Below are 22,403 nucleotides of genomic sequence, written 5' to 3'. Positions count from 1 at the left end.
AGTGTCAGCCATAAAAAGTGTTGGTCATCTTCAAATCCACCATGACCATTTAAAAAATCAGCATGGCAAGTTTTGGTCAGATATCAGCCCCTTTTATTAGTTGAGTCCCTGCATTTTCTTCCTAAATTGTATGCGTGCCCTAACAGTGAGGAAGAAGAAGAGACATTTATCTTCTAATTATTTCCCCAAAATAGTATGTGTTCTGGTTGCTTGCTCTCCAAATAAAGAGACCTGGCTTTCGTTTAGAGATGCACTTTTGAGATCAGATTCTTAGAGCAGCCCTGGGTGGTAGGAAACAGGATTAGGGGTCCCTTGGGGCTCTCTCCGGTAAGCCCCTTCCCCTGGAACCACCACTGTTCCCAGTTGGAGACCCCTTGACTGAGAGGCATGAGGCCCCAGAGCCCCGCCAGGTGTGGGCTCCTATATTCTGTGCTCAGCCACTTCCATTTAATAAGCAGGAGGTGGGGAGTGGCTGTTTCCTCCAGTAATATTTGGAAAGCTAGTACCAACTGCTTCACATGTGCAGCATATAAAGGCAACGCTTCTTCTATTTTTTTTTTTATGCCTCCTTTTATTTTTAAAATTAAAAGCAGACTGAAGCCCTTACGTGCTAAATTAGCAAAGGATTCATCACTTCCTCTTTGGGGCGCCTCATCCCCCTCCTCAAATTTTCCAAGAACCGCCCCCCGACCCCACCACTGAGGACTCATCCCACCAAGAAGGCAGCATTGAGAGGGGTGGTTGGTTCCGCTTCCATGCTTCAGAAGGGAGAGCCTGGAGTCCGAGCTGTGTTCTCCTGCTGTGGCTTCTCACAGCCACAAAGGGTCCCTGCTAATAGCTGTCAACCCCCATCCACTACTGATCCATGCCTTTGAGGGGTCTTCAAGGGAGCCAAGCACCTTCCTTGGCCAGGCTTGGCTAAGGGTACTGTCTCTTGCCTTCCCAGAAGTGGTGGCTTATGGCTCCAGTCCGCTGGGCCATCATCCTACTGACATGTTTCAAAATTGGTTGGTAGTTGGGCCCTTATGAAACCTCAGTCCTCCCCACGTATCACATCCCTAGGATGAGCACTGCTTTTTGTTTTCAACCCTTCACATACCACGCATCTCCCTCCACTCACTGTCTTGAACTGTGGGGCTGTCTTCACCTTCTGTGAGGAGCCTTCTTTTAGACAGTGGTGTGTTGGTGAGTGTGTACTAAGTAGATCACTGGAGGGGGGCTTCTGATCTGTAGTGCTGGCCCATTTCTATGGTACAGGTACTTCCTCCAAGGGCTAACTTCAGATGACCCCTTGGCATCACTCAGTCGTCCCACTGTTGTTGGGAAGAGATCTCAAGAGTCAATCCTCACAAACTGTTATGAGTTGCTGCAGCACACTTCTGCCTTTGGGTCTCCATGGTGGCTTATCTTCCTGAGGTCACCCCCTGTGGATATCTGCTCCTCTCACCCAAGAGATAGAGATAGGAAGAAAAAAAAAAAAAAGTTCATTTTTCAGTGCAGTATCTCACTACATTTGGTTTTCAACTTCTCTTCACAAACTGATGTGCCCCAGGAGCATCAGTGAGTAGTTGGCACTGGCTGAAGACAGTCGTGACATGCCTAAGAGAGAAGTGAGTGCATAAAGAGAGAAGATTGCCGTTAGATACTCTACCATGTTCAATTCAGAGAAGTAGAGAATACGGGCTTTTATAATTGTTGAAGATTTACATTTTTAAGTTTCTTTAAAGCATGGTGTACTCTGCAGTACAAAGAGAGCCCATACCGTGAATTGTTCTTTTCATGATGTGGCATTGTTCTTGTGACATTTTGAATTCGTACTAATTGTTATAGCTTTCTGAAAAGCTGGTGGAAAATGCATTAATACTTAAAAAGAAACCAATTGATGAACTTTCTTTCCTTCTTAGGTGCAAAGGAGCAGCCACAAGAGAGACAGATACAATGGATACCTTTGTGGATTCTGCTTGGTACTACTTCAGATATACTGACCCTCAGAATACTCAGAGGTACAGAAAGCCCTGCTGAATTCATGAGCATGTGTTGGTCTGGGTCTTCCATGAAGCAAACATCAAGATAGAATTCAATGGGCAAGAGATTTATGGGGGCAGGTGCCTCTGGGGAATAAAGAGGTGAGGGAGCGGGAGTCGGCAGGCAAGCCCTGGACTGGGATATAGGTCTGACACCGATGAAAGAAAAGGATGAAGGCAGGAGGATTGGGTTGAAGAGCCTCAGACCCCAGCACAGCTTGAAAATCTTGAGCAGGCCGGATGGGAAACGCCGAGAGTCCCAAGTCAGGAGGCAATGCCTGCTCTGGTCCGCTCCTCCCAGGAGGGCACAGGCTGCCATCAACCCCGGTGGGTCCAGAGATGAAAGAGCTGGAAGCCATGGGTCAACTGTGCTCTTTGAAACAGGCTCTTATAGTGAGTGTGCTCAATTATTAAATTAGATTCTTCAGAGCCAAGTAAATCCCAGGTATAGGAAAAATGAAAAAGAGTAAGGAAGAGCTTTGGTAATACCCTCGTTGGCCCTGCAGTGAACTGCACTTGTGCGGTCACAAATATGTAAAGTTATTAACTTAAATGAAAGTAATGATGCAAGTGTACAGGGAGGGTAGAAGAGAGAGAGTCAGCGAGCTGAGGGCATGACCTCTTAGCATATACAGTCACTAGATAATTTCCAATACTGATAAATGAACAAAGCATATAAACATATTTTTAAATAATTGCCAGGAAAAAAGCATCTGAAAGGGTTAAAAGTGGCTAAGAGACAGGTAGGAGGTGTGGGGGGAGGGTGGTGAAGGAATGGGGCTGGACACCACTGTTCTACATTATAAACGTTTCAGGACTGTTTTTTTCAGCTATGTGCATGTGCTTCTTTGGCAAAAATAAATGAGGGAAAGAGAGCAATAGGTAGATGGGTAGAGAAGGAAATGAGAACAAAAGAAGACTGATGCAGAGCACAGGAAACCACAGACACTGCGCTTCAGGGACCTTGCCAACTCGCTCTTGTCCACGGGAGAACCATTATACTGAAACCCTGTAGGCCAGGTATAAAAATGCACCCATTTTCTTCGCTGGTTGGGAGATAATGTATTTCCAGGGAGACGGGCGCTCCTGCCTGCCCCAGTTCTGCTATTCTGTGATTCACGTGGAGGCTGTGCAGAAATGAGCAGGAGCCAGAGTGAACAGCAGCTGGCAGAGGCAGAAAGGGCACAGAGGGATTGCCGTGCCTGGGACCAACCAGGCAACCCCGGCCAACCCACAGAGAGGCCCCTCTTCTGGGTCTTCCTTCTCAAAGGAGCTTTTATTGCCTTCCATTTCACGTATGGTTGTGAGAGTTGGACCAGAAAGAAGGCTGAGCGCTGAAGAATTGATGCTTTTGAACTATGGTATTGGAGAAGACTCTTGAGAGTCCCTTGGACAGCAAGGAGATCAGACCAGTCAAATCAGACCAGTCAATCCTAAAGGAAATCAACCCTGAATATTCATTGGAAGGACTGATGCTAAAGCTGAAGCTCCGATACTTTGGCCACCTAATGTGAAGAGCCAGTTCATTGGAAAAGACCCTGATGCTGGGAAAGATTGAGGTCAGGAAGAGAAGAGGGCAGCAGAGGATGAGATGGTTGGATGGCATCACCGATTCAATAGACATGAACTTGGATAAACTCCGGGAGACAGTGAAAAACAGGGAAGCTTGGCATGCTGCAATCCATGGGATTGCAGAGTCGGAAAGACAGCGATTCAACAATGGCAACAATAATTTAGGAAGAGCAGCCTTACAGTGCAGGGGAAATCAGACTCTCCACCTCTCAGAAAGGTTCAAGGGAAAACCTTTCTACAGATGACGGAGACTCCGGCTTAATGAGGGGCCCCTGAGTGGCGAGACGCACCCTGAGACCTTCACAGCCCCCGGTGTGGAACCCCACCCGCCACATCATTTCCCTCATAAAATGCTGCTGTGCGTTCCCATGCTGCCTCGTGTACCTCACTGGGTGGTCTCCAGGATAGATCATAGATCCCAGCTAGAGCTACTTCCACTGTCTCACTCCTCAGTTTACTTCAAGCTTACTTTCAGGCACCATCCTTGACTTCCCTTGCTTTTCTGTCACCTGCGTGAGCAGTCACATTTCTCCAGGGAGCCATTTTTCACAAAGAAACATTATTTAAAATTTTGCCAGAATTCTGGCATCCTAGCTGGAGGAGAGAAAGCCAAGCTGTATTAAGATGCAAACACAGGGTGTTTGGCCAGGCCCACCTGCCGAGCCCTGGGCTCCTGCTTCCAGCCCGAGCTGGGGAAAACGTGCTTGAGGTGTGGGGAGGAGAATTCACAAACACAGGAAACCATGGGGCGCAGATCCTCCACAGGCCAAGGTTTGCCTCACTGGATGACCTCAAGAGAGGGCCTTACCTTGGGGATGAAGAGATCTGTCCCCAGCCAGTGCTGTTTCTCCCTCCCACCCCCCACCAACCCCACACCCGACAAGAACCCCAGCTAGAAACAGAGGGAGTGGCCTTTTCCTCCCTGGCATCCATTAGGATTGGGAATGATGCTTCCAGTGAGGAAACTTTTCTTTTAGGACCTCCATTGACCAAAAAATACTTGTTGGGTGAGAGAGACTTGGGCTATTTTAATTACTCTACGTATGCTCAGGGCATTTTAAGAAGCATATACAGGCTCTTGCTGACTATCTGCATTTTGGGGCTACTTTTAAGACAGAATTTCTGTTTTAAAATGAATGTTTAGTATCTGCGTGAGTCTCCATTTTAAGTGCCATATTGCCCTCTATTGGTAAGAACTCAAAAATCTCTATTGTCTATGGTAATAAAAATTAAAATAAAACTAGACAGTCAAATATATGCTTTGTACAGAAATACCTTTAGTGCTGGTATATATTCCTTTTGTCCTCATTCTAAGTGAAAATCACATTTGTTAAAATGTGTCAGCAATGGCTTCTGAAACAGTTCTTGCAAATTTCATAAATTAATATTGCTCTGATATTTTTCTCCTCTCTTATGTAAGCTTCTCATTATATTTTATAATGAAAATCACTGTTTTTCTTTCACGTAATTTATTTCAGGGAATATGCAAATTATAACGTCTGTCTAATTTATGCAGTTGTAACAAAGTAGGTTTTTTTTTTAATAAATGACCATCCCTCTTCCTCCCAGCCCTTTCAGCGCAGCCTTGGCAGATTACTGGATGCCTGTGGATTTGTACATTGGAGGGAAAGAGCATGCTGTCATGCACTTGTTCTATGCAAGATTCTTCAGTCATTTTTGCCACGATCAAAAAATGGTCAAACACAGGTGAGCATTTACACTGCTTTGCAAAAGAATTCGGTTTCTTGAATAGCAGCTGAAAGCAGGCGTCAGTTCTTCTGGAGCAAGGTGAATACATACGTAGCAGAAGAACTCTTATTTTTCAAGTGTGCTTTCGGGGTCACTGTCAGCCTTGACGTTGGGAGGCCACTTGTGCTGTTGAGTCAGTCCCAGCCCGTGCCGTTTGCCTGCTCACACAGGATCTTCGCTTCAGCTCTTCTCTGTTAGGTGGAGTTAAATCTCTGCTAATGGAGACTTTTCACCTGGGAGGCAGCGGAGAGCTTTCATTATGTTACATGGCTTTTTATAGCTTCTCGTGCGAGGTCATGTTTATCATCAGGTCCTTCAGTGTCCGCTCTGTTTCCAAGCTTGACTGAATCCTGTCTCAATATATCACTGATAAAAGTGTATGATGGATTAAAAGCTAGGGGGAAATCCATTGAGAAATTCGTTCCCTGTTGGTCTGTAATCTGTTCCCCATGGTGTTCAGAAAGATGTGTGTGTGGGCTTCTTTCCCATGAAATACCTCATATATTTATGTGTATATATGTGTGTGTGTGTGTGCATATATATAATGTGTATAATATGTATATTTAATGTATTATACAATTATAAAATCATACAATTTTTAAAATAGAATGACCATCCATGCACCCCCTTGTCACATTTGGAAATAGAGTCTTAGAGGCCCCTTAGAATACCCAGGCTGCCCTCTCCAATCAGATCATCCCCATTCCTACACCTCTGCCTCTCCCCTCACACAGTGCCACTTCTGAATGTTGAATTATGCATTTCCTTGCTTTTCTTAAAGTTATTACTTCTTGATGTATTCTGACTTAATTTCCGTCTTACACTGAGGTACGGTTGATGTACAGCCTCGTGTTAGTGTCAGGCGTGCAGCAAAGTGATTCGGTTTCGTATGTACATGTATATATATGTATATTTATGTAAAACCGTCTTTTGCAGATTCTTTTCCCATATAGGTTATTGCAGAGCATTGAGTAGCGATCCCTGTGCTGTACAGTAGGTCCTTGTTGATTATTTATTTTATATATATTATTGTGTATATGTTAATCCCAAACTCCTAATTTATCACTCCCCTCAGCCTTTCCACTTTGGTAACCACAAGTTTGTTTTCTACCTTTGTGACTCTATTTCTGTTTGTAAATGAGTTCATGTGTATCATCTTTTTAGATAGCACCTACAAGTGATATATATTTGTCTTTCTCTGTCCGATTCACTACACTTAGCATGATAATCTCTAGGTCCATTCATGTTGCTGAAGGTGGCATTATTTCACTCTTTTTTGTGACCGAGTCATAGTCCGTCGTATATTTGTATGGCATCTTCTTTACCCGTTCCTCTGCTGACGGACATTTAGGTTTCTTCTGTGTCTTGGCTAATGTCTGCAGTGAACGTGGATGTGCATATATCTTTTCAAATTATGGTCTCCATAGTGGTTGTACCAATTTACATTCCCACCAACAGTGTAGGAGGGTTACCTTTTCTCTGCACCCAACATTTGTTATTTGTAGACCTTTAAAATCTTATTCATTTATTTACGGCAGTGCTGGGTCTTCATTGCTGTGTGTGAGCTTTCTCACGCTGTGGCAAGCGGGGGCTGCTCTCTAGTTGCAGTGCGTGGGCTCCTCATTGAGGTGGCTTCTCTTATTTCGGAAAGTGGACTCTTGAGCGCACAGGATTCAGTAGTCGTAGCTCGAGGGCTCCAGAGCAAGGGCTTAGTTGCCCCAAGGCATGTGGAACCTTCCCAGGCCAGGGATCAAGCCCCTGTCTCCTGCACTGGCAGGCGGGCTCCTTACCACTGGACCATCAGGGAAGTCCTGTTTGTAGACTTTTGATGATAGCCATTCTGGCTGGTGTGAGGTGCCACCTCAGTTTAGTTTGATTTGCATTTCTTTAATAATTGGCAATGACGAATATTTTAAAATATATGTGTTGTTTCTGTCTTTGAACTTTGTATAAATAGAATCATATTTCACATATTCTCTCTTGCTTCCCTTGCTCTGCATTTTTGGAATTTCATCCATCTTGCTGCATTGAGTAGTTGCATTTCTCTTTTACTGCCATCTGGTATTCGATTGCATGGAATAGAGTTTCTAATACAGAGTTCAGTTCATGTCCATATCATTAATGTCCTTGGGCTGTTTTGTGCAGCTATGAACAAAACTGCTAGGAGCATCCAGGTGTGTTTCCTGACATACACACATGAGCAGTTCTCAAAGATATGTGTTTATCTTATATATGTGGGATTCCCGAGTTGTAGGATTACTCACATGATCAACTTTAGTAAGAAACCCAGGCTGGCTTTCAGATTGATGATAGAAACCTACACTGGCACTACCAGAGGTGAGCATCGTATTGATTACTTGACATCCTCACCACTACAACATACAGTGCTGCCATCCCCGCATCTCCGTGGAGGACGGGTTCTGGGACCTGCTGAGGGTACCACACCTGCAGATGCTCAGTTGCCATGGTCGGCCCTTGATATGCATGGGTTCCACATGCTTGGATTCAACCTACCACGGATCATAAAACACAGAGGGCTGACTGTATTATCCAACTGTAAGACTTTTGTCAGACTTGTGTTTATATAGTGGATGACTTTGTGAGTTAAATTTGAATTTAAAGACTTAACGAAGTTTAGCATGTTTTCATTCCGTTTATGAGCCTCTGTGTTTCCGCTTCCGTTAATCCCTGCTTGTGTGTTTTGCTCTTATTTCTTCTGGGCTGTCTTTTATCAGTTGTAGGAATTCTATAAATATTCTGGATGCTATGTGTATTGCAATATTTCTTCCCAGTTCTTGGCTTGTCTTATTTTTATGGTGTCTTTGGATGAACAGAAACTTAATTTAATGTAGTAAATTTTAATAATCTTTTCCTTTATGGCAACTGCTTTTAGTGTCTCAATATCTTTAATGGAATAGTCTATTATTTCCCCCACTGATCTGCAGTGCCCTTTCCATCATAAATCAAGTTTTTGTGAATATGCAAGGACCTATTTATAGGACCTTTTTTTTTCTTTGGTCCATTGGTCTATTTGCTTTTTTCCATGCCATTAATAGTTATTTACTGGCATTGTTTATTTTAATTCTACAAGTCTCAATATCCAGTAAGGGCAGTCCTCCTACTCTGTCCTTTTTCTTTAGGAGTACCTTGACTATTAATATATTTGGACTTCTGTTCTTCCATATACATTTCAGATTCCACTTGTCAGATTCCACAGAGGTTATCTGTTGGGCGTTCAACTGAAATTGCATTGGATCCACATACTTATTAATCTTTTCTCACTCTTGCTTCTTGCATCTCTGACTTGAACATCTGAAATCATTTCCCTTTTATCTGAAACATAAATTAATATTAATACTTTAGAGTCTCTTTTTTTTTTTTAAGTAAAGGACCAACTGTTAGTTCTTATTTACCTAAAAATAGATTTATTTCAACCTCATTTCTTAGTTTGCCAACTCAATAACACACTTAAAACAATGTGTTTTTTGTGTCCGATCTGGCTTTTTCACTTGTTTGTCATCAGGACAGTAATTCAGGTTCTTTTGTCTGCCACTCTGCCTGGAGCACCATTCCTGAGGGTTTTTTTTCAGTTGTTGCTGTGCTTGGTTTTTTTCATACAACAACCTTTTAGAATGTTTTTTAATTGAAGAGAATAAAAGGGGAAAATATATCTAGTCATCTCTCTGTCCAGTTAATTGATGTTAACAATTAAAATATTAAATAATGAAAAAGTAATACATGTCTAAAATTAAAATTTTTTAATTTAACTGCATAGAAAGTAAACATTGAAATCTTCCTCCCTGCAGCCTACCTTCTACCCTTCTCAACTGTTAACAGTTTCTCTTTATTTCTTCCAGAAAAATATTTTGTATCTATTGATATACTCATTTTAAAATGTTTCATATATTATATATATGTCTTTTGCTTTTTTATTTTATAATATATCTTGGTGATCTCTCTACATCAGCATTTATAATTTACGCATAGTTGTCTGTCATATGGATATATTGTAATTTATTTTAGCAGTCACCTTAAGTCACTTTCAGAACCTCTAAAATCCAATTTCATTAAAATGAAGTGCCTCGAAAGCTCCCTCCCTTTTTACCCCGTCCTCAGATCTGTTCCCACATTCTGGTCATGCACACATGGATTAAGTCTACAGAAAGCTAATTTAGGATATAAATTAAATGCTTAAAATAATTCTCATTAGTCCCAGAGACATTCATGTGTAAAAATTAACCCATCTGCATCAGAAGGCCACTAAACACATTAATAGCATTAACCCTCAGGGAAGTATTGATAAATTACAGTCATCCCTGGTGTCCACTAGGGATTAGTTCCAGGACCCCCACTGATACCAAAATCAGTAGATGCTGAAATCCCTCATACAAAATGGTGTAGTATTATTTGTATGTAACTTACACTCTCCTGAATGCTTTAAGTCATCTCTAGATAATTTTATAATGCCTAATACAGTGTAAATGCTATGTAAATTGCCTGGCTACACCAAATTCAAGTTTTGCTTTTTGGAAGTTTCTGGATTTTTTTTTTTTTTTTTGAATTGATGGTTTGTTAATCCACAGGTTTGGAACCCACAGATAAAGAGGGCTGACTGTAGTTACAGTGTTTGTAACTTAGATTATACCATTTGCCATTCTGCCTTGCATTTCTTCTTTGTGGAAACTTCTTTACCTCACTAGATATAAGCTACCCTGGGGGATGGAACCTGTGTCCTGTTAACTATCACAGTCTCATGGACATTATCTCAGCAAATATTTGTTTCAGTCAGTTGAGTTTAACCCTATTGATATAAACAGAGTAAAATGTATGTTCTTCAAAGGAAATGTTCTCCTTGGGATAGGGAAAGTTGGATAGAGAAAGGCTAAGTTCAAACATCAAGTACAACCTGAGAAATAATTCCTTCTCATGTAGGTTTAGGGCTTCCCAGGTGGCTCAGTGGAAAAAAAAATCTGCCTGGCAGTGCAGGAGATTCAAGAGATATGTGTTTGATCCCTGGTTTGGGAAGATCCCCTGGAGTAGGAAATGGCAACCCCCTCCAGTATTCTTGCCTGGGAAATCCCGTAGACATAGGAGCCTGCTGGGCTACAGTCCATGGGGTCGCAAAGAGTCAGACATGACTGAGCGTGCATGCACGCATGCAGGTCTAGAAACAAAGACCACAAATGATTTCTGGCTTCTTAACAGTAGGGTGCATTTCTCAGCCTTGGAACCATTATTTGTAGAAGGAATGAATGAGTCAATAAATTACCTAATGGCTAACTAATTTAAGATGTAGGACAGGACCTGGCTACTTTTCCGACTTGTTTGCGTTGTTTTCAGACTATAGTCAAGCAGAAAAAGATTTGTAGCATTCCGACATAATTTTACAACACTGTTTTGGATGTGACTTGTTTCTATTAAATACATTTCTAAAATTTGCAAAGCCTGAGGTCCACCTGGAATTTGCCTTACCATCAACTTTAAGGGCCAACTGTATGGTATAAATAGAAATATACCTATGCAATATATATTTTAAAAATTCTTCCCAAGATGGTTCAATTCTATTCCATGCCTTCATACTCCCCCCAATAGAGGGAGAGTTAAGTCCTCAGAAGGCTGACCTTTCTGAAGAAGGTGCAGAAAGTCATCTTATCTCTGTTTCTCAGCACACTTGTCAGCACTGCTCCTGTTCAATCACATCAGGGCAACAGTAGCGTCTGAAAACTCTTTATTTCTGAGCATTACCTCTTCAGTGGAGGTGTTTTGTAAACCAGTTGGCCTCAGATGAAATGAAAATCGTCCACTTTCTGTGGTGAGTAATTCAGAGCTCTCCAATTAGCATTTATTTTAAAGCCCCCAAACAACTTTATCAAGCTGGTCTAGGGCGAAATTTTGAGACCTGTCAATCACGTGTGTGTTTCTCTTTATTTATTAGCTCCTTTTTCGAAATGTGTATAAATTGGAATTTCCTGTCTATTTCTGTATGCCTTTTGTTTTATCAGGAGGGACTTGGGACTTCAGTTGTCCCGCTTTTCGTTTCTCAGTCAGTCGCTTGGCCACTGTCTCAGGTAGTAGGTCTGGACTGGGAGTCCTGAAACCTCTGCTTCCTGCTCTTGGTCCTGTGATTAGTGGTGCAGACGAGAGTTCTAACCCCTGTGGTTCTCCCTGGCCTCATAGATTGGGGATTCAGTCACCTCTGAGTACCCTTTTCACTCTCTGATTCTGGTTAAATGTCTTCAAATACAAAAGCAAAGGTTTATGTGGATCTAATAATCTTCCTATTTCCTAAAAGAGCCCGGGCCCTTTCTTTCATCACTTGCACATTTAGGTCTGCGGTTTGAATTTCCAGAAGGGCTCTTTACCATTTATAAGAAGAAACTGGCCTCTGGATTAGAAGTGCCAGCCCATGGTACAACTGGTGCCTTTATTGTGTGTCTGAAACGTCAGGTTGATGATTAAGCTGGAAGTTATGTCAACAGGAAATTTGCAAAAGAAGAAATGCAAGTGATCAGTAAACATACTCTAAAATGTTTATCTTGTTGGCAGCAAAAGGAACACAAAATAAGCGTTTTCCGTACAGCATCCCAGCGAGAGCGGGTCTCTCATGCACTACAGTTGGGAACAATCTTCGTGAAAAGCATTTTAGCAGTATAGAGGGAGTGCTTTAAAAATAGTCATAAAATAGTGCCTTAAAAAATAGTTGTGGGCACACTAATTGCACTTCTAGAAATCTATCCTAAAACACAAACTAATACACAAGAATGTCCATATAAGTATGATTTCAAGTATTACCCCAAACCTAAATGCCCCAGAATGCTGAGAAAGGGCAAAGTATACTCCATCTCTATGGAGGACTGCATACAACTCTTTATATATATTACAAAGGATGTTGAACACCAAGGAGAAATACATCTGAAGTAATCAGAAGTGAAAAAACCAAGGCAGAAATTTGTAGATACAATTTGATTCTCTGTCTTTACATGTACACACACCAGTACACACACAAAGCAAGAGAAAAGACTAGAAAAAAAATTATGTGAGCATGTTAACACTGGTTCTCTCTGGATGGTGAGCTTATTGATGATTTTATTATTTCTTAATGGTTTTTTCCCCAGATGTTTTTTTCCCAATGACTATGTGACTCTATAACAGAAAATAAAGCGAAGTCATTTACAGTTTATATTCTGAAGCAGGGAAGTGTGCTGGGCATGCAATGTGATTTGTGAGCATGGGGGAGTAGCGGGTTGGAGGGGAGTCAGCATCAGCCTCAGCTGCTCATACAACCCAGAGAGACTAAATTCCCAGAATTGACGTTCTGTCTGCAGTTTGCAGTCATCAAAGGGTGGGGTGGCGTCAGAAGCTGCTGCTTCCCGTGCTGACAGCCAGCTACTGACCATTGTGAGCTCAGCAGGCCTCCATCTGTGGTCCAGGGAGCTTTTTCTAATCACACCAGAAATGGAGCTATTAGGAAAAGGTAAGGAAAAAAAGAAAGACTTTACCTGAGTCTCATGGTATTAATAAGACTTCCTTCCAGGCCCCTGGCTATCTGCTAGGAAATGGAAACAGTGATATTTTCAGACAAGCCACGTCTCCATGCTTAGAAACAGGCCAATTATGTGAACACGATGGCCCTGGACTCAGGGCAGGGACGAAGAGCAAGGTGAAGTTAGTCTGAGAAGTCCCAATTAGAGACTGTTTTCAGAGATCTGCAGCTTTCTGCTTTCTTCTTTCCAGATCTACATAGTAGCCGACTGACCAGGCAGGAGAGAGGGGAGCAGGTTATCCAGGGTTTCATAAGTAAGAAAATGTCACCTGCAGTCACTGGTTTTGGCTCTGATGAATCCTGAGATTCTTTTAGCCACATCTTGACTAAGACATTCCTGTATGCAGTGATTTTTGTAAGGATGCTTTAAATAGCCTGCCTGTGTTCTGAAATTCCTTGTTAATCCTAATGATTAGTCACCTTTCTCGCTCCCTCCCTTCCTCACACCCACCTTCCCTTCCTTCCTTCTCTCCTTCTTTGGACAAAGGTGCCTTTCCGTGACCAGCAGGAATTAGTTGTAATTTCTGAGTTAGCACAGTCCAGACTGTCAAGGAAACACTTGACAACTCCATCACTTTTCATCATTCTACTTGCGTAGAGCCGTGCTTCAGTGCATATGAAAGTAATCCAACCCTCAGGGTGGTATTGAAGGAGTAAGAGGAAGTCTGACTCAAGGAAAAGAGCACTAATTTGTATTCATGAATGTGAAACCCATCTAGGCCTTCCCCAAGGCCGAGGCCCTGCACAACGCCTCCATCTTTGATGGCTTCGGAATCCGAAGGGGTTTGTTGGTGGCTTGGAGTGGCAGACTTTGCACTTTCTTATCATAAAGCTCCCTGCTATGCAGAGCCGTTATGACACGTGAATATCTCGGTTGCTTATACAGTTTTGTTTGCAGGTGCCTTTTGGTGAATGAACGTACAAATGGGAAATACACTAATTACACTGTTGTGGATCTGAATCATGAGCTTGGCAGTGTGGTGTGCCGTCTTCTCCAGCAGGACCCTTGACGTCCCCTTGGCCCCCACGCCCATGCCACCTGCTTCTCTGTATCACACTCCACGCCTCCTCCTTGCTGGTGATTTATGAGCATGTCTTGGGCCACCCATTTTCCTGTAAGCTTTTTGATTGTGTGCAAGAGGGGTCTGTGCCGAGTTGTCGCTCAAATACAAACATGACTCCTCATTCAGAGATGAACTACACCTAAGTGTAAAAGGGATGAGAAGCAGCTTCCCAGAGCCCTGAGGCCCTGGAAGAGTGGAGGGGGAATCACTGGGGACTGAGCAGGATTCCAGGAACTGGGGGGCCCCTGCCCCACTGTGGAATTTGTCCCTCTTCCACACTCATTCCCTGCTGATCTTCCCATGGGCTTCAGGTGGACAGAGTCTGAAATCTTTGAGCATGCCTCTCTCTGCAAAAAGGGCCTGGCCCTACTTGGAAGCAGTAGCATCCCATGCCCACCCTTCATCCCCTTTCTTCCCTCATCTCTTGTCCCCTCCACACCGTCCCCTTCTCTGCTCCTGCAGATTTGTTTATTCGTTCATGGAAACAAACTCGACATAGCTCAAACCAGTTGCCTTAACTGAGCATCTGTGATGAACTGGGTGCCAGAGGGGTCTTCAAGGATCCTCCTATTCCCCACTCTCGGGGAAAGCAGGCAGCAAAGAACTCACATGAGCGCACAGTGACATGTAATACCTGCCCAATGCAGTTATAGGAACCACACTGGACACACCGAAGAAACAGCAGCTAATTTTGCCCAGGAGGGCCTGAGATGCCTTCCTAGTGGATTTGGCGTTTGAGTGGAGCCTGGAAGGAGGGGTAGAGTTCTGACAAATGGGCACTTCAGGGAACAGTGAGTGAGGACACGGAAGCGCCTGTGGGCAACGCGTGTAAGAAAGAGGAAAGGAAGCGGAAGAGGGGCGGAAGTCCTCCATAGCCGAGCGAGCAGTTTGGACTTGGTGTGGCAGGAGTCGGTCTTCAGCTCTGACTGGACTCTGTGTTCCCCCCCACAGCCCTGAGGGTGGGCAGGCCTCCGTCTGGCTCAGTGACAGCAGGCAGGCCGGCTCCGTGAGGGCAGGGCTGGCCTTGCCCTAAATGCCTGGCTCAGCGCTGGACATGTTGTAAGCACTCAGTAAATAGCTGCGGAATAAACAAATGGTAGGTGTCACTCTGCTTTCTGAGCACATGGTCCCAAGAATCCTGAGGCTCAGCCCGAGTCCACCAGGACATGCAGCCGTGGGTCCGTGATGGGGGCAGGGGCACCGGGGCAGTCTTGCCATCCCTGCCCTAGATGGCCCTTCCGGCCACCACTGCAGTTCTTCAACCCTGGGGGAAGGCAACCTGCATGAGGCTCAACCATCAAGTTGCGTGGTTGCTAACTTTCGGAAATTAAGACTTATTTAACTGGCAGGCCTTGTTTTGGGTGCTCTGCTGTCTGAGAGGGAACGCCTGCCTTTCTGGGAAAGGCCTCCAGTGTGGGTGCTCCCGCGAGATTCCCTCATTCTGAAAGGGGTAGAAGTGGTTTCGAAACAGGCAAAATTGATCCATGGTATTAGCAGCCAGGCGGGTGGTGCCTGGGTGGGGAGACGGTGCCTGGGAGTGGGAGGAGGGGGCCTCCAGGAGGTGGGTCACATTCTGATCGTTGACTTGGGTACTGGTTACACCAGTGTGTTTATCTTGTGGAAATTCCTCAAGTTTTACCAGTAGGAATTACAAGCTTTTCGATATGTGCACTTTACTTCATTTAGAAGTTCACTTTTAAAAAAGAGAGTTATAAAAGATGAGGGCAGAGAAGTGTGTAGCTTTAGGCAGAAAGCCTGGAGTTAGGGTCAGAATCCCACAGGTTGAGGGTTGAGATGGGGGGTTCAAGGGTGGGAGGGAGACTCAAGATGGAGGGGATATATGTAAACTTATGGCTGATTCAACGTTGTATGGCAGAAACCAACACATTATTGTAAAACAGTTATCCTCCAATTAAAAATAAAGGGGCTTGCTTCCCTGGTGGCTCAGTGGTAAAGAATCCACCTGCCAGTGCAGGAGACATGGGTTTGATCCCTGATCCGAGAAGATCCCACATCCTGTGGAGCAACTAAGCCCCTTGCGCCACAGTTACTGAGCCCACGTGCTGCAGCTGCTGAAGCCCGCGCCCCCTAGGGCCTGTGCTCAGCAACAAGAGAAGCCACCGCGATGAGAAGCCCGAGCAGTGCAGCTAGAGTTGTTATTGTTGCTCAGTTGCCAAGTTGTGTCCAACTCTTTGTGACCCCACAGATTGCAGCATGCCAGTCCTCCCTGTCCCTCACCAGCTTCCGGAGTTTGCCCAAGTTCATGTTTGTTGAATCAGTGATACCATCCAAACACCTCACCCTCCGATGCCCTCTTCTCCTTCCGCCCTCAGTCTTTCCCAGCGTCTCTCCCAGGGTCTCTTCTGGTGAGTCAGCTCTTCATAGTGATCAGGTTGCCAAGTGATTGGAGTTTCTGCTTCATCATCAGTCCTTCCAGTGAGTATTCAGGGTTTATTTCCTTTAGGATTGACTGGTCTGATCTCCTTGCAGTCCAAGGGACTCTCAAGAGTCTTCTGTAGCACCACAGTTTGAAAGCCTCAATTCTTTGGTGCTCAGCCTTCTTTATGGTCCAATTCTCACATCCATACATGACTACTGGAAAGACTATAGCTTTAACTGCTGACCTTTGTCAGCAAAATTATGTCTTTGCTTTTTAATACATTGTCTATGTGTGTCATAGCTTTCCTTCCAAGGAGCAGTCTTCTAATTTCATGGCTGCAGTCACTATCCTCAGTGATTTTAGAGCCCAAGAAGAGGAAATCTGTCACTGCTTCCACCCTTTCCCCTTTTATTTGCCATGAAGTGATGGGACAGGATGCCATGATCTTAGTTTTTTTAATATTGAGTTTTAAGCCAGTTTTTTCATTCTCCTCTTTTCACCCTCATCAAGAGGCTCTTTAGTTCCTCTTTGCTTTCTGCCATTAGAGTGGTATCGTCTGCATATCTGAGGTTGTTTACATTTCTCCTGGCAATCTTGATTCCAGCTTGTAACTCATCCACCTCAGCATTTCGCATGATGTGCTCTGCATATAAGTTAAATAAACAGGGTAACAATAAACAGCCTTGCCGTACTCCTTTCTCAATCTTGAACCAGTCTGTTGTTCCATACAGGGTTCTAACTTGCTTCTTGACCAGCATACAGGTTTCTCAGGAGACAGGTAAGATGGTCTTGATATTACTATCTTAAAGAGTTTCTCACAGCTTGTTATGGTTCATACAATCAAAGGTTTTAGCATAATCAATGAAACAGAAATAGATGTTTTTCTGGAATTCCCTTGCTTTCCCTTTGATCCAGTGAATGTTGGCAACTTGATCTCTGGTTCCTCTGCCTTTTCTAAACCCAGTTTGTGCATCTGGAAGTTCTCCATTCATGAACTGCTGAAGCCTAGCTTGAAGGATTTTGAGCATAACCTTATTAGTATGTGAAATGAAAATGAGCATGACTGTATGGTATTTGAACCTTCTTTAGTACTGCCCCTAGTTTAAAAAAAAAAAAAAAAAAAAATTCCAGAAGGTTGCAATTCTATGCATCCCCAGAAGAGGGCAGCATTGCACCACTTAATAACCTGCAAGAATGAAGCCCAAGCTCCTTATTTCTGCCCCTGCCCCTTCTGGAAGCTTAAAGCTACTGATTTTGATCATCCTACTGATAATCTTTACCTTTGGGATCCAAATTATTCCCTCCCTTCTTCCATCCCAAGGACATATTTCTTATTTCTATTAAGAGTGACCAAAGCCATGTACTAAGAGTGAGAAAGGAAAGGAAAAACCTCAAAAACTAGAGCACAGGGACACTAGAGCCTAAGTCGGTAACGGCACGTTCATCCTCCTGCCACTGAGCCCAGCAGGAAGAACGTTGCAGAGTGTCTCTTTGTGTGAGGCAGCAGCATGTGAAATTATTTGAGGAAGATTCCTAAAAGATGAGCTAGTGGTCAAAAGTGTGCACCCCGGGGGTGTGCAAAGTCGGCCCCGTCGAGCCCACTGCTGCCCAGGGAAGGCCCCACCGGGTGTGGGGGAGGCCGCCCTCACACGTAGGCCACTCGTTCAGTTTGCTGTTTAGCCACTGTCTTCGTCTGCCCAGTAAAAGTAACCATATGATTTTCTCCTTCTGTTTTAAAACTGTGTTATATCTTCTGTTGTAATGAGGTTAAAATCCAGGTGCCACCCCAGATTGGATGGAAGGCACAGATGGCTTCAAGAGCTGGCAGCCCCAAACATCCATGTCTTCCTCCCTCCGTCCCGCCGTCCGTCTGTCTGTTCATTTGTATTTTTTCATCCATCGTCCGTGTTTTGAACATGTTTAAAGGGCCTGTCGTCCATGGAAACAGTGCTAAGCGCTGAGACAGATGAAAGGACAGTCCTTGTCACTACGGGGTAGGGCGGCGGTAGACGGGTATTTATGTTGTCATCAGTACACAGCCTGGGCGTGCTCCTCATGGCCGAGCATGCTGGACATGGCAGGACCCGAAGGAGAGTCCAGAGCTGCCTGCAGGGGACAGGGATGCCCACCAGAGAAGGGGGTGCCTGCGCTCAGTGCTGAAGGCCGGGTCTGGGTTACCCCAGGAACTCAGGCTGAGATGGGCATTCCTGCCGAGTCCTAGGGAGCGTGGCTGGTTCTGGGGACAGCCAGGTGTCCCTGGGACCTCTCTGAGGACCAGGGGCATTTGTGGAGGGAGAGGCCCAGAGGGCAGACGGGGCTGGCGGCAGAGAGAGCTGCACACTCGGTCTGTGGGCAGGGGCCCTTGAGCTTCCTGAGGAAAATGCAGATCTGGGGTCTTGGGCATCCAAACCCCAACCTGCCCCGGATGCAGCGCGTGTGGCCCAAGGACACCAGGTTCCTCACGGTTCTGTGCCTGTGTTCCTGAGAAATGGGAACCACAGACACCATTGCTCCCCCTTAAAGGTGCTTCTGGGGTAAAAGTCAGCCTGAGATCCAAGTACACTGTAACAGATCATTTTTCACATCACTCACGTTGTCTGGGAATCTTCCTGGGACGTGGTACAGAAGGACGTCATTCTGCCAGTGGTGACATTGCTGGTGGAATGTCTGCGAGGTAGGAGGAAGGCAGTTTTGTGACTCAAAGAGCTTATTAAGATAGCTTTTGGAGCCAGAACAATGGGGTGACTATTTTTCTGCACGTACGTCTTCCAAATTAACACGGTCCCATGGTGGACAGGCCCTATGACACTGAGTAACTTGACTAATTTCCATTTAATGTTAATTATATCGGGTGTTTTACACCTTGGCAGATACCCCCACACATACACACACCCCACCAAACTCACATATGCACACACACATACATACACATGCTCATAACAGGATTTTAAAACACAGAGACTAGGGGTCCTATTTTTCTAGCTGACCTTCATCTCATTTTCAGTCATCCCCGTTGTTCCACTCCATCCCTCTGAGTCCACTGGAGAATTTCCTTTAAACCGCATCTGTCCACACAGCTGCTGTGACGGGCTGCACGGTGTACAAAGCAGGGCCCTGTCCAGAGGCCTTCTTCCTCTGTACAGGGTTCATCTGTATTAGCCTCGAGTGTGAAATGAGATTCTGTTAATTAACAAAGCCAACACCCCGTGCCTCCATCACTAGAGCTGTGTTTGTGCTCTGCTTGGCCTCTTTGAGGTTATTGGGTCTTTGAGTTGTTTGTTGTTTGATCCGTAAAGTCGTGTCCACCTCCTTGCGACCCCATGGACTGCAGCACGCCAGGCTTCCTTGTCCTTCACTGTCTCCTGGAGTTTGCTCAAATCCATGTCCATTGAGTTGGTGATGCCATCTATTGGGTCTTTGAGCCTCTAAAAAGCCACTCCATGTACGTGAGCTTGAAGCCCCCGAGGGTTCTCATGTTGATGGATGAGTTGTGCTGGGGGTGATGTCGGCAGAGAATGTCAGTCCGTCTCCTCGCTCAAATGTTCCTCCTTGTGCTTTATAAGAGCGAGATATGGACACGTGCTCTCAGCAGAGGTCTCCACAAATTGAATGTGGAGTAGCTCTTTCTTACATACTTTAAAACTGCACAGCAGTTTCAAATCTGAAATAATTTCAGTTCGAGGGTCAAACCTCTGCTTGTCCTCTTAAGAGAAAACGTCTTCAGTTCACTATTCAGCCAGTAAGGGTGTGACTAACACTGCTTTAAAAAAAAAAAAATAGGCACTATAAATAAATTATAATCCACCCATATAAAGTACTGAATAGATGCTGAAAATGAAATGAATCTGGGGAATTCCCTGCTCGTCCAGTGATTGGACCCAGTGCTTTCACTGCCAGGGCCTGGGTTCAGTCCCTGGTTGAGGAGCTAAGATCCCGCACGCCATGCTGTGCAACCAAAAGGAAAAAGGAAGTAGATCTGTGTGGACTAATAGTAACTGCCTCATCAGAGGGCAGTAGGCCTGGGAAGACAGGGGGAGTGGTGTTTGAATTTGAACAAAAGTGGTATAGTCATGTATAATTTGCATGATTTAAAAATATTAAAAAGAATTTAAGCAGACACTGTATAAAAGTTAAGGAATGGATTATCTTCATGAATAAAACCCCAACGTAGACCTCTTTGTATCATCCTGAACTTTTCGTTACTCCGGGCTCAGCATAACTGACGCTTGTGCACGCATGTGTGCTCAGTCGCTTCAGTCATGTCTGACTCTTTGCAACCCTATGGGGTCTAGCCTGCCAGACTCCTCTGGGATTCTCCAGGCAAGAATACTGGAGTGGGTTGCCAGGCCCTCTTCCAGGGAATCTCCCCGACCCAGGGATCAAACCTGGATCTCCTGCATTTCAGGCGGATTCTTTACCGGTGAACCACCAGGGAAGCTCAACTGACCTTTGTACATACCTTTAAAATTTACAAGCAGTTTCATGCAGTTGTTTCATTTAATCCTCCCAACAACCCTTTGAGGGCAGGTTTTTATGATCCCTATTTTACAGATGAGCAGACTGAGGCTCAGAGTAAAGAAGTGACTTGCCTTGGCTCATTGAGAAGCAGCACAGAGATTCCAATCCAGGACTGCCAGCTGTGAGGCCTGGTGTTCATGGCACTTCACCACGTTGGAAAGTCGTTACTCTCCACTGATTTGACCTAGTTTTCTTAGCATTTATGTGTAAGGAGCCATTTGTGCAAGTTGAGTCGACAAGCGGTCAGCCTGTTTTCACAAAGAGCAGTTATCTGTACTCATCAGCTGGTAAGGTTTGTACTGCTCTCTCTGGATGCTTCCAGTCCCCGCCCCACCAGTTTTCTTCTCCTGTTTTCTTTCCTCAGAGAGCCTTTTCATAAACTGCTGGCCCAAGGCCTTATCAAGGGGCAGACATTCCGCCTACCGTCTGGACAGTATCTACGGCGAGAGGAAGTAGATCTCACAGGTAAGAATGGCCCATCTGGTTGCTCTTGGAGCCAAGGAATATTTAGCTAGGAGGAACAGAAATCCACACAAAGGCGGGTTTCACCCAGGCACATAGGGCCATCGCCCAAACCCAGCTGCAGGGAGGGGCAGCATGTAGGAAGTCGAAGCCAATGCTGTCTCCTCTGTCGCTCTCCAGCCTCTAGTTCTGCTTCCTGCTCCGCTCTGTTCTCCTGCCCCTGCCAGGCTTGGATCCCGCTGTCCCTGGCTTCAGCATGCAGAGTGCCCTTGGGCAGATGCAGGGCCACCTCCTGCCTCACCTCCTCGGGACCCCTGGCTCCAGTGCCCAACAGTGTCAGCCCTGGCTCCAGTGCCCTCTCTCAGTTCCAATGCAGAGAAGGAGACTTAACCTTGTCAGGTGTCCTTCCTGGTCCCAGCCGCTGGGGCTTGGCTGCAAGGCCACCTCATCCCCACACGGCCAGGGAGGGTGGCCTCTGTCAGCACCATCCAGACGGAGAGTGTGGAGCGGGGAGGAGAGAAGGAACAGGGCTGCACAGCAGGACCCACGTGTAACGTGAGCCCAGCGAGCTAACCCCACGCGTGGACCCCGCTCATGGGGTGAGCTCACCTTCTGGTGACTTCACACGGACGGGGACCTCCCTCCAGGTGAAGTGACCTCAGACATGCTCTGCTGCCCCGAGACCCTGGCAGGTCAGCTGCCAGCTGCCAGAGGAGGCCCCGAATCCATAAAGAAAACAGCAGTGTGCGAGTCCTCCTTATCCTTTTTTCCTGTCCTTTTTGTATATACGTGATTTACTTTTTAAAAAGAGGGCATTGCTTTGTCTTGTTTTGTGGCTGAGAAAAAGCTGGCAAGTGTACTACCAGTTCATGAAAGGCAGATTTGTGGCGGGAGGTGGGCCTCATTTACTTGAAAACCAAAGCATGGTCACGATGTCTAAAGGGAGAGAACACGTCACACTAAGTGAACTAGTGGGATTCTTCAAGTGGACACGTTGAACGGCTCCCTCAGTGTTTCCGGATTGGATACGCTGTGAAAACCGGCTCGGCATCCCCCCCACCTACGCGTCCTTCTGGGGGGGAGGGTCCGCC

General features: G+C 45.2%; 1 protein-coding gene across 1 annotated transcript in view; it reads left to right on the top strand.

Annotated features, from left to right (window-relative positions):
- LARS2 (leucyl-tRNA synthetase 2, mitochondrial) overlaps window positions 1-22,403 on the top strand; it is a 148,020-nt gene that overhangs the window by 103,218 nt on the left and 22,399 nt on the right. The window contains exons 13-15 of the mRNA XM_010862414.1: window positions 1,905-2,003; window positions 5,166-5,303; window positions 21,215-21,320. Of these exons, the coding sequence (XP_010860716.1) occupies window positions 1,905-2,003; window positions 5,166-5,303; window positions 21,215-21,320 (343 nt within the window). The remainder of the gene's footprint in view (window positions 1-1,904; window positions 2,004-5,165; window positions 5,304-21,214; window positions 21,321-22,403) is intronic.

Source organism: Bison bison, unplaced genomic scaffold (assembly GCF_000754665.1).
Source record: "Bison bison bison isolate TAMUID 2011002044 unplaced genomic scaffold, Bison_UMD1.0 scf7180017864482, whole genome shotgun sequence".
Lineage (NCBI taxonomy): Eukaryota > Metazoa > Chordata > Mammalia > Artiodactyla > Bovidae > Bison > Bison bison.
This window is presented reverse-complemented; position numbering and strand designations above follow the sequence as displayed.